The 12,390-nt window shown below is 38.6% G+C and overlaps 1 protein-coding gene across 1 annotated transcript in view; it reads left to right on the top strand.

Moving 5' to 3' along the window:
* LOC144659951 (coiled-coil domain-containing protein 93-like) overlaps window positions 1-12,390 on the top strand; it is a 12,932-nt gene extending 542 nt beyond the window's left edge. The window contains exons 2-23 of the mRNA XM_078520483.1: window positions 946-1,059; window positions 1,836-1,930; window positions 2,139-2,250; window positions 3,134-3,232; window positions 3,731-3,787; window positions 4,205-4,302; window positions 5,537-5,570; window positions 5,694-5,792; window positions 6,421-6,471; window positions 6,567-6,653; window positions 7,281-7,403; window positions 7,530-7,592; window positions 7,990-8,063; window positions 8,570-8,651; window positions 9,153-9,227; window positions 9,342-9,413; window positions 9,694-9,802; window positions 10,229-10,311; window positions 10,933-10,970; window positions 11,282-11,366; window positions 11,547-11,660; window positions 12,071-12,390. Of these exons, the coding sequence (XP_078376609.1) occupies window positions 946-1,059; window positions 1,836-1,930; window positions 2,139-2,250; window positions 3,134-3,232; window positions 3,731-3,787; window positions 4,205-4,302; window positions 5,537-5,570; window positions 5,694-5,792; window positions 6,421-6,471; window positions 6,567-6,653; window positions 7,281-7,403; window positions 7,530-7,592; window positions 7,990-8,063; window positions 8,570-8,651; window positions 9,153-9,227; window positions 9,342-9,413; window positions 9,694-9,802; window positions 10,229-10,311; window positions 10,933-10,970; window positions 11,282-11,366; window positions 11,547-11,660; window positions 12,071-12,127 (1,821 nt within the window). The 3' untranslated portion in view covers window positions 12,128-12,390. The remainder of the gene's footprint in view (window positions 1-945; window positions 1,060-1,835; window positions 1,931-2,138; window positions 2,251-3,133; window positions 3,233-3,730; window positions 3,788-4,204; window positions 4,303-5,536; window positions 5,571-5,693; window positions 5,793-6,420; window positions 6,472-6,566; window positions 6,654-7,280; window positions 7,404-7,529; window positions 7,593-7,989; window positions 8,064-8,569; window positions 8,652-9,152; window positions 9,228-9,341; window positions 9,414-9,693; window positions 9,803-10,228; window positions 10,312-10,932; window positions 10,971-11,281; window positions 11,367-11,546; window positions 11,661-12,070) is intronic.

Genomic DNA, 12,390 nt, shown 5'->3' with positions numbered 1-12,390 from the left:
GAGGACAAGTACAATTATATAGCCTTGATGGGTTGTAACTCTCCTATTAACGACAATTATTGTTATTGTAATTATTATTTTAATTATATTAACAAAATTCTCAATTTTAATTGGCTCTGCGCGCATCTTTTTGTCGTGTTATTGGCACTCTATCACGTGGGTGTCTAATTACAGGTATCCAATTTGAAGTTGTTCAATTTCAACAACTTCTAATTGGATGGTATCTGTAATTGGACACCTACATCATCCGCGCATCAATCATATGCATTTAAATGGGTTCTTTCTTTTTGTTTTCCTGCTGTGTTTTTGCAAAAATATTTCAAAAACTTCCTTACCTCAAAATTTGTTATAGATATGATTACTTAGTAATTGCACCTGGTGTCATACAATTCAGAGAGTAATCATGCATGTTCGTAATTTCATATCTACCTCGCACTGCATGCTCAGCCCATTTTGAAATAACTCGCCCAATTGAATTGTACTCCACTCAGTCCAATTGCTATTTAACAATTAGACTACGAGCCCGAGTTTTCTATGAGCAAATAGTCAACGAGGCGCAGCCGAGTTGACTATCGCTCATAGAAAACGAAGGCGAGTAGTCTAATTGTTTTAGTAGATACTCTAAAGGATTGCAGTCCAAAACCTACAATATTGTGCACTTTGAAGACAAAAAACAAGAAAATTTACCGCTAAAAAAATACTACGTGCGCGCGACTGTTTTCTATCGGCGAATAGAAAACAGTGAGAGAACCAATCAGATTCGCGGATTTCCAATAGAACACAGCGGAGTTCTACTAATACCTATTAGTGTTGTTGTTGTTGTTCAAGATTATGGTAATAAATCTGGAACAAAGAAAAATACAAATCAGGCTAGTTAATTTTAGAATCATTCTGACCTGAAAATAATTTTAAAATACAACATATAATGTTATTTTGTCTCTGAAGGTTGAAACCCGTGAAGATGAGGAGCAAAATGTTAAAATGGCTGAAACCATTGAGCTTCTTCTGGCTGCAGGATATTTCAGGGCAAGAATCAAAGGCCTATCACCATTTGATAAGGTCTGTCATAAAAAATAAACAGTCAAGCTACTTGTATTGCTTTAAGTCTATTCGATCCTTCAAGTTAAGATCATTTTAGTCGCCATGGAAACTAAAATTTTGGAGCTGATGACTAAATTGGAACCAAAGTTGCCAGCCTGGCGACTGAAATTGAGAAGAAGTATTGAAACTGTGAGCTTAATTTAGTGACTGAAATTTTTCACTGGCAACCAAACTTGAGCAGTCGGTGGCCAAATGGTAGACTACGAGTAGTCTGAAATTCAGCCGTCCTCTCGACCCAACCCCGAGAGGACAGCTGAATTTCAGACTAGACTACGAGCAGTCCCCATTTTTTTGCAGAGTCTATTGAGTGTTAAACAAAAAAAATGTTTGCAGAGTCTGTCGAGTGTTAAGCGAAAAAATAAATTACTGCGCGGGGGGAGGTGGCAGGGCAAGGGGAAAAGCGAAAAAAATATTTTTTTTCGCTTCTCGCCTCGCCCCCGCCTCCTCCCCCCACGCATTCATTTTTTTTGCTTCAAGCTCGACAGACTCTTCGAAAAAAGAAATTTGCTTCAAGCTCGACAGACTGCGAAAAAATAGGGACTGCTTGTGGTCTACCAAATGGCTACTAAGGAAAAAAATAAACTTTGAGAAAGAGTTGTTATTGCTCTGACTGAGCTAACCTGGTTACTGCAATAATACTTTTAAAAGCCATCATACACCTCACTGTACTACTTGTATGTCCTTCTTTTCCAGTATGGTGTTAATCTTTTATTCTGTTTTTGTTTAATTTCAAGGTTGTTGGTGGTATGACATGGTGTATCTCAGTCTGTGATTTTGACATTGATGTTGATCTGCTGTTCCAAGAAAATTCAACTATTGGGCAAAAGATGTAAGTATAGCTATTGGGTATTGATAAAACCATATAGTCTTTCAGTGCTTGGAAATTGGGTCGTTTCATTGGTAATATCCCTATAATATATGTTTAGAGTTTAAAAAGTATATAACTACTGAGTGTAAAGTTTACATGTATCTACTCCCCCTAGTTAGGAGAGTGTCTAGGAAGGGCTCCTGAATTGGATTACATGATATTTTTCCAGAGCTTTGACAGAGAAGATTGTTGCAGTTCTTCCACGTATGAAATGTCCTCACCGTCTCGAGCCTCATCAGATTCAAGGTTTGGATTTCATCAACATTTTCCCAGTGATACAGGTAACAGATTGTTCTTCATTGTTCATCTCTTTGGTGTTTAAAGGCTGGGGAACATGTTTCTTACTTCCAGTGGATAAGAACATTTTCAAAAATTGTTTTGAGATTTACTGTATAGAAGTGTTCTGTTTGTTAATGTATAACATTGCCAAACATGAGAATGAGATGATAGATTTAAAATGAGCTTAGCCTGCTACAGGCATTTGGTTAGTTGGGTGAGAAGCACAAAGCACAGGATTAACAAGAAGAATAGTAAGTGGAAAACAAGTCACTAATTTAGTTCTTTGTACATGTATTGGAAAGTACATGATTTGTACACAAGAGCACTTATATATGTTGCATGTCTGATATGAAATGAATAATTAAATGATATCTTTACTGGTTGAATGAACCAATTAACAAATAAATCAACAGAATATTTGTGATTGAACAAACAAACAAATAAATAAAGGACTGGGTGAATAAAAGAATGAAGGAACGATAGGACAGCTGGGCAGATGGCCAGGCAATGAATAAAGAAAGGGTCTTTGAGGAACCAATTTACGGTTGGCCTGATGCACGATGCACACGCAAAGGGACATATGGACAAATACATGGACAGACACACAGATAGACTGATAGATGTAAGCACAAACGGACGCATAGATGGATGGCTGCACATACAGACAAATGGATGAATGGAAGGCTGGATGCACAGATGGACAGAATGAAGAAACAAACACTGTCAGATGAAAAAAAAAATGAATAAAATGGATGAACAAGCAAGTGATTGAAATAGATAACTGATTATTATTTCCATGACAGAGTGATATAGGACAAAACTTGCCAAGAGCATCAATCTAACTTTTAAGAAGTCAATGTTTTAAATGTAATCTTTTGCTTTCAGTGGCTGGTGAAGAAAGCAATTGAGAGAAAAGAAGAAATGGGAGATTACATTCGAGAGTTTTCTGTTTCACAGTTCAACAAGTTTCACTCCACACCACAGGTACAAGTTCATTGTACATGCACTGTACATTGGCTGTGTTACACCTTAATAAATTATTACTTTTGATAATCTATGTGGCTAAATATTATTTAGGTGAAGTTACGGTAATCTTAAGACAATGCAGGTCAGCGGTCATCCTCCATGGGCAGCTTGGGGCAGCTGCATGAGTTAGCAGGGGCACATCGCGACCTGTTGACGCAGTTACTTGCTTGCATTTATTTGCAATGGGTCACTTGCTTAGCCTGCTTGCAGTGCTTTCCAAATCCTTTTCCAAGCTCAAACTCAAGTCCAAGCTTTCCTAAGCTATTGGGGATGAGTTAAATTATTATACAAGAGTTTGCAGCTGTTAAGGATGTCTCCATTGATTTGTTGTTGGCATCTGTTAGTCGATTAGTGGACATTTATTTGGTTTTGTGTGATAAACTTGAAGTTTAACGCCTCTCAGAACTCTGTTTTTCTAAACTAAGTATTGTTTTCATTTTACTGTTTTCTTTTCAGGACCTTGAATTTATTGCAAAGAAACCAAAGTGTGTAAGTGGAATGAAAGATCTCAAGGTTGGTTGAATTTTGAATAATTATTAGAAAACGATTCACTTATAAACTGAATGAATTATCAGCATACATGTTACTATGCAGATGGCCTTTTAAAGGGTATAAACAGGGCTGTGCTCTAAGGGTGCCCGGGTGCCTCAGGCGACTAACATTTGTCTTTGGGCAACCAGATAATCTTATTTCTTTCATATAAGCTTTATGCTGGGCACCCTGGATCTCATAGTTTGGAACCTTTGGGCTCCTTGTAATTTTTCTTAGAGCACATCCTTGATATACACTGTAGACCTAACATATACTTTACTTTGATGAAAGTCTGAATAATATTGGTTGCATTGTTCATCTGGCATTAAACTTGTTTAATGTTCACAGATTGGCAGCAGGACTTCACATCAGTAAGTAAACATTAATTTTACATTACAGGAAACATACAAGCCACGTAGAAGATATCGCAAACCGGAGTCCATGACACAAACTGATGAAGAAACACAAGTGAGGCAAACACTTCTTGAGTATGGCTGGTGAGTACAGTCACATGGATGTACAATTATAATTAACAATTTTTCTACAAAATCGTGCGGAATATCGCCTGATACTTAGCCGATGAGGCCTTAGGCCGAGTTGGCTAAAATCTGACGATATTCCGCAAGATTGAGCAGGATAATATTGTTTTATTATTCAACAAATTGTCAACGAGCACATTCTGCAGAAAGAAAACTTTAATTATGCAGCGCCTTACAGAATTCGGACGAATCTTCGCAACCTAATATCGCAGAATATCTGTTATGTACAGATGACAGATATGTTAACATTTTGACAATATATGGGCAGCGCGCGAATTTGTTGAATAGTAATCAAGTTGAAACATGTTCTGGTAAACTGCTGAAATGTGAAGGTCCCTGGCTCAAATGTTCCTTTTCATGACATAACGGTTTTGTGTTCATTGTCCCCAAATTCAACCCCTCCACTCATAAAAAGGTGGAGTCAAAAATTAATATAAGGCCTGACTTTGCCCCCATAGGAGGGCCTAGAAGAGCATGCAAGGTGTTTTTTTGCAGTTATGAGTGCAAAGGTATCCAAAGACTTTAAAATTGCTAACCAAACCTCTGTATTCGGTTATTCATATTAATTTTCTCTGAAAAGTGGCTGTCCATGGGACTCCTGGACTCCCACCTGGCTAAAAGCCTGCCTTCCAAATGGTCAGCTTCTTACCAGTTGGGATTTTAACAAGTGTCCGTTGAACATTTCATCTTTTTCATTTCAATACCAAGCATAAAATTCATTGATCTTTCTTTATTTATCATCATACAGTACACTATCAACATTGCTGATCCTACATGTAGCAGTATGCAGGACATGTGTCACATATGAACATAGTAAATGGCCTTGCTCCCCATGAGTCTCTCCATATCTCAGTGAATAGTACTGAATAGTGCCTGCTTGATGTTTGGGAGGTCATGGGTTCAATTTCCATTGGGAAGTTAATGTCGGATATGAACTTGACCTTAAAAGTAATTTAAGAGGGAAAAGTTGCAAAGTTGTAGAGGTGGTTAATCAGGTCTTATATATAAGGAGGAATGATTCTATGCTTTTAAAAGGCAGATCTGTCCAAATATTGAGCATATAATGGCATCTTGTGCCATATGTCACTCTTGGGAGTGAAGGGTTAAATAAAGTGATTCAACTTTTTTTGTATTCCTTAACAATATTACACTAGTTACCAATTAACTTAGCACTGTTGTGTTTTCAATACAGGCAGTATGGTTTTAGCAAGGAGCAAAGAGATAAGGTGAGTAACTCAGTGTTAAAGTGAATTCTGAGAATTTAGTCGTGTGCATTGAGAAATAAAGATTTTGAACAGAAACCCATTGATAGCTTGTCCTTTGGGTGTGCTTTGATTTGGTTTGATTAGGAGAAGGAGCAAGCGGAGAAGAAGAAAGCAGCAGCCGCTGTCCCTGGAAGAATGAGGACGGCATCCACTGGTGAAGAAGATGAGTACGTAGTTGAACAGGTCAGTAGGAGTAAGGGATGAAATCTAAGTTTTTCATGTTTATAAAAATCATGGCACAACATTCTGCTCTGGGATGGTGTAGAGGGAAGCTGGAGCACAGATGCAAGATAGTATGTAACCAGAGTTTTCTTCTCCCTCGTCCCAAACCAGTGTTTCAGTTAAGAGGGTTTGTCTCAGGTCAAAAGCTCAACAAGGGAAGCTACCTGGCTTAACAAATTAACCGAAATCTTCTAATGCTTTGGTAGGAGCAGTGAAAATTTGCCCCAGTTGTAATAATTTATTCCATCTGCAACCCTCCTTGCCAAACATCGGGTAACAGCAAACAATGACTGACATTCAGACTAGTAAGCAGAATGATGTGATGTGATCTTACTGTAGAAGAAAGACAGCAACTGAGGTTTTACTCCTTTCATGAAGTTGATTCAGGACAAGAATTCAGCAGCATGAGTCACAATATTATTATCACTTTTTTGTTTATAAAAATATCATGTTGCTTGTGCTAAAATGTGATGTATCCCAGTAGGTGCAGGCACATAAAAAATGTACTAATAAAATTATACTGTGACTAAAAGAACAAACTGTTCCAAGCTGAAGTACAGTAAAAACACATGATCTTTCTTTATTATAGAAACGTCTGAAATCATTGCTGAAGGGAATGGCTGTTATGGAAGGAAAAGAGGTATGAGTGAAGCAGTTAAGATAGATGGCAAATCTTTTCTGTAAAGTTAATGTCAATTTTCAAACTTCTAAAACTCATAAAACTATTTGTTTCAGGGTGCTCTTTCATCAAGCACTGTAGGCTCCATTGTAGGGCTACAGTCTGAGGAAATCTCACAGATTGCCTCTGAGTACGCTGAAAGGGTATGTACACTGGAAAACTGTGCTCATTATAACACCCACTAGGATTGGCTGTGAAGTTGTTTTGCCTGAGGCTATGAAGTATCATTGAATTTGGCTGGAGTGAAAACAGTGGGGGCGCAGTGTCAACCCTCCAAGTTAAGACCATTTTAGTCGCCATGGCGACTAAATTTGAACCAAGGTCGCCAGCCTGGCGACTAAAATTGAGAGGAATGATTGAAAGCATCAGCTTAATTTAAAGGGCCTTGACTAAAATTTTTCACTGCTGACCAAAACTTGAGTAGTTGGTGGCCAAATGGCCACTAAGGAAAATGAAAGTAAACTTGGAGGGTTGAGTGTTCTTATGGTTAGTGCACTGGACTCTGGATTGAATGGTCTGGGTTCAAAAAAAGACCGGCGCCCCCCCCCAAAAAAAATATACTCCCCCCCCCCCCCCCCCGGAGCCCTGGCCGAGGTCACTGCATTGTGTTCTTGGATGCATTTGTCGGATCATACACATTCACTCAAAATTGGAAGCACTGCATTAAAAGCACATAGATTTTTGTGTTACACATGCATAAAAATGTATGTAAATTATGTGATGTCTAATATATGAGGAGGGTATGAGGACAAATTTTTGTGTCTTCATAGCAAGCAGAGTTACAGGAGGACATGGAGGCTCGAGGTGAGCGGATGGGAGGACTACAAACTCACAAGAGAATGGTGGCTTCACTTGAGAAACAAATTGCTGTGCAGGAGAAGAAACTAGAACAAGTAAGCTGGTTTCAATCAAATCACAACCCAGATACAATATATTTGCTTTTCAACTACCAGTAACATTTTTGTAGTAAATGTTTAAACTATGATCAAGCATTCCTTCTTTATTTGTCTTTTTGACAGGTACAAGAGAAGCATAACAAACTTCAAGAAACCTTGTCTGAGGCTGAGGAGCAACTGTCACAGGTGAGACAAGAGAGAATTCATGTTTTTACAACAATGAACATTACAACTTCTTTTTTTAAACCTGAACAATACCACATCTGTAAACTTGTTAGTAAGTGCAAAATTTGATTACAACACAGGTATCTCCATATTTGACCTAGCCTGTGAACAGGTTCTCTGGTCGAGGAAGGGGCGAAAAGAAAGTGGGAAGAGAAAGGAGGGGGGGGGAGGGAGAGGTTTCTTCCGTGTTTCTTTCTTCCCCAGGCCCTTCTCGGCTCCCTTTGCCCACCAAACTATTTCGCCCTCCTCCACTTGGAAGCCTGTTTGAAGGCTATATTTGACCCAGCCCTATTCCCCACACAGGGAAAATAAACTGATGGTGATGCTCTTGTTTGGTAAAGGTTTGATTTATTTTTAGGCTGAAGCTCGTGGAGAAAGAATCAGTGAGGAAATGGACAAGTTTAATCAAATGGAGAGCGGAGAAAATGCCAGGTATCTAAAACATTAATGTTCAATAGTATTCTTAATTTCTGTAACAACTTCAGTACTGTGGAAAGATTTTGAGGGAGAGGGTGGGGGAGGGGCAACAAGAGTGTTGCGGTTTTCATGATGGTAGCTTGTTTTCTTTGACTTTTTTACAAGTGGTTACATAATACGTTGCAAGCCTTAGTTGTTTAGTCTGTGTGCAGTTGTCTCCTATTTTTCCTTTGCTTCACAAGGAAATGGACGTTGACCCTTTTCTGTGTAAAGTAGAGGAAATAGGCAGGCAGTTCAACGGATGGATAACACTATCCCCACACTATTTTAACACTTTTCCAGTGGATAGTGATTTATGTTGCCCTGGTTTCTCAAAAGATGGATGACGCCTTTCACTTGATAAATCACCATCTAGTGGACAGGGTAGTTTGTAAGGGTAGTTTGTTTTGTCAACACTTATCCACTGAATAGTGTTATCGAGTTTTTAAACAACCCGGCCTTAGAGGATGTTTTTTTTTTAGCATTCTTCAAAAGCTTCGTTCCATTGTGGCCATGAATGAAAATCTGAAGAAACAAGAACAGCAATTCAGGGCACACTGCAAGGTAAAAACGAGATATAAACTCTATAAACTTTATTGATCTCAAAATTTTACATATATAATATAATATAGTACTTGAATGTGTTGCTGTTAATGTATAATGGTAGACTGTTCAAAGCCCGTTATTTTCTCTTGTTTTTCTTCGATCGTTGAGCGGCAAAAAAATAATCGGGGGGAACTGGACACCAGCGCAAAACGGGAGGCGCGAGGGGTCATTGCGAGGGTGTTTTCTTTCGCTCACTTCGCTAGCCCCAGCCCCCACCCCTCATGCTTTCCGCTCATGGAGTTTTCAAGTCTTTTTTTTCCCTATTGTATAATTGTGTGTGAATCTCTTGTTTTTATTTTATCTCTTTCCCCCCCCCCCTCCCGCCTCAATTAGTTTTGTTACTAATATCGGGGGCAAGGAAAAATAAACGTTGAGTTAAAAGTTGAAGTTGAGCTATGAATTTCTGCAAAAATAAATTTTACTCTATTGGCATTTTGAGAGATTCTGTTTCCTTTACAGGAGGAAATGACTCGTTTGCAAGAGAATTTAGAAAAGCTTAAAGTTCAAGGATCTGAAGATGACAGCGATGAGAAGGTAACGTTAAACAATTCAAAAAGTCTTAAATGTGTTACTTTTTTATCACGCCAATTTTGAGAATTCAGTAGTGCAAATTTATTTGAATTTGTTACCTGGCTTTTTTTTTTTCAGGAGAGGTTAGAGCTGATCGGTAAACAATACGAAGCAGATAAAGCGAAGTTAGAGAAAATCAGACTTCTACTGGTAATGTTTGAATTTGTTATGTTTAATAATGTACTCAGTACTTTTTGAGCCAAACGAAAAAAAAACGAAGACCTTCCGATTGCTTTTATCCAATCAAAACTTGCGCAAGCACTTGTGATTACTCTGAAAATTACGTCACACCAGCACGGCACCATAAAAGGATTGTTCATTTTGTTTGAAAAATTCGCTGAAAAGTAGGGCTGTTATGGGATCATGTGAATTCTCTGAATACGTCACTCAACTGTTCTGTTCTAATGTGTGCGCCGTTTGTGTTCGCCAGGCTCGGAAGAACCGTGAAATTTCCGCACTTCAAAGGAAGATTGACGAGGTTCCATCTCGTGCAGAGCTCACTCAGTACCAGAGAAGATTTGTGGAACTGTACAATCATGGTTTGTAGCAATAAACGCTCTGTACAAAACCACTGTTTCAATATGTCTTTATACTTTGATGAAGAGCACAGCAAGTCATCCAACGCCCGAGTCGGCGTAAAAAGGATATTAGTGTATGGAGTAATCGTAATAAATAAATAGTGGAATAACGTGTTATGGGGAGAAGTGTTGTATTTATTAGAGTGTAAAAGTCATATTTTCTTGGGTATCACAAATTGCTAGCGTATAACACACATGAAATGTTCAAGTAATTTCGCTCGTTGCGTTTGGTCAGTTCGAGTTTATGACAGCTCGGTAAAGCACGTGGCTTAAATCACGCGGGTGTGTAATCGAGTTCTTATGCACGCGGCCTACGTAACGAGTTTGAGCGCGGGCCATTTCTTGAACATTTTATAAAGAAAATCATCAACTTGTTTTATTTTTTAGTGGCTGGAACTCATAAAGAAACCAAACAGTTCTTCACTCTTTACAACACCTTAGATGATACCAAATTATATTTAGGAAAAGAGGTAAGTCATATCAAGTCACCTCCTGTTGTTGTCGTCATGCCATTCTACACTTCCTTCTCTTTTTCTTCTCTCAGTTTCTTGGTTAGCCTCCCATGCAGTCGTTTTTAGGGGCGATCGTGTTTCACTCCTCCACAGTGACACTATCGTCCCTGAAAACGACTGCGCGGGAGGCTATTTCTTGGTAAGCATCCATCATTGACCAGTTCGTGACGAATATGACCTGTCAAGATTAATTTGTGATCGCATGACATGCACTTAATCAAGCTTAGACTGTCCACAGCCCTCTATTTTTTCGTGTTTTTCGATCGATGAGCGCGCGGCGAGAACGGCGAGAGAACTGGACGCCAGCGCAAAACGGAAGAAGCAAGAGGGTGGGGGGCGGGGAGCGAAAAAAATATTTTTCCTTCGCTCGCTTCGCTCGTTTCCCGCCCCCCTCCCCCCGCGTGCTCGCGCTTCGCGCTCGCTTCGTTTGCTTTTTTGCGTTGAAAAATCGAGAGGCTGTGGACAGTCTAAATCAAGCTTCAAGAACAGCAGGGTTATCAACCCTGCAAAAATGGCAAAATTACCGTTAATTGAGGAGTTAACAAGAATCTTAATTGTTTGTTTATCTTTTTTGTTCAGGTTAACTTGCTGAACTCCATCCATGACAACTTTGAACAGTAAGAATGTTTTCTTTTTTTTTTTTAATCCGACTGTATGAGCTTAGTATAGAAATAGCTTAGTATAGAAATTCACAGCGAGAAGTCTGTTTGACATACTATTTGACAATAAAAGGCCTTACATGACCGACAACATTATATGGCGACATCAAGAACACGGAACGAGATATGTCTTGTCTTCATGATAAACATCCCAAGGTGTCCTCACTGATAAAAGCTCACCAAAACACACTTCAGTCAGATATAGTCCACTACATGTAATTTTAAAGGAGCCAAAGAAATATATGGTTTTTATGTGGTTTCTTTTTTAGAGCAATGTCATCTCCCGCAAACAAAGAACAGTTCCTGAAGCAGTTTGACAGTATTGTCAGAGGAATTGTGGACAATAAAGAAAGGGTACGAGCGGCTGGGAATCAATTTAGTTCCGGTGTAGATCTAATGTGTACTTTAACTTGTCTCGCAACACTTTCGTTTTAATGCAACGTATTCTAACACGAGATACTTATTGTGTCAAAAGTTGTATGTTGTGAAAGTTGCGTTACAAACATAATCCTAAGTGACTTGCCTTTGTTTCAGATCGAGAAGAAGAAAGCTGTTGAGAAACAGCGTAGAGACACCTTGAACCAAAAGTACCTTGACGTAGTTGAACAAGAGAGATTGTATTTTAAAACAGTCAAAGATTTCACTGAGGTTAGTTTATATTTTGTTTGCTTATTATTTTCAAACTGACTTTCATGGACCCCTGTATAGTAGATTGCGAGTTCCGATCAAGGGAAGCCCGCGCCCAATTATAGTAAAACTACTTTTATTTACCACTTAAATTTCTCCCCTTCTTTTTAATTTTTCCATCAAATTATTTGGCCAATAAAAAATAACAAGTTCTCTCTGGGAAGTGGGCAAGAACCAATCTAAAGCGCAGGAAATTCGCGTGAGAGCCAATCACGATCGGTATTGGCTTTGCACGTGATTGGACAGAACGATAACATCTTTTCTCTGATTGATTACTGAACGTTTTACGAGTTTCCCTAAGGTTAAAGTTTTGCTACTACATTTAAAAGAAATAAATTATCCCTCCTAACTGTCGTGTCATTTTTTTGCAGGAATGTCATAAGAACGAAGTTCTGTTATCAAAGCTCAAGAGTCTTGGGATTTCTTAGCTCTCACTAGCGCTCGCAGCCAACAGATGGAAGCAAAATTATAAAATGATTTGAAATTGTCTCGCTAGGTTTCTGGGTTTTCTGTTTAATTTCCATAAGAGGGTAAAGTGAGCTCTTTGGTACGACTTAGTTTAATCTGAAAAACAACCTTGTAAAACTCCAGAAAAGTGTCCGAGCACAATACGAAATCTGTATCGTTGTTAAATGAATGTGAACCAAGTAAAGAAATCTGTATTTTATTAATAAATATCATTAAACATTTA

This window comes from Oculina patagonica, chromosome 7, assembly GCF_052425735.1.
Source record: "Oculina patagonica isolate OP01 chromosome 7, crgOcupat, whole genome shotgun sequence".
In the NCBI taxonomy this organism is placed as follows: Eukaryota; Metazoa; Cnidaria; class Anthozoa; order Scleractinia; family Oculinidae; genus Oculina; species Oculina patagonica.
This window is presented reverse-complemented; position numbering and strand designations above follow the sequence as displayed.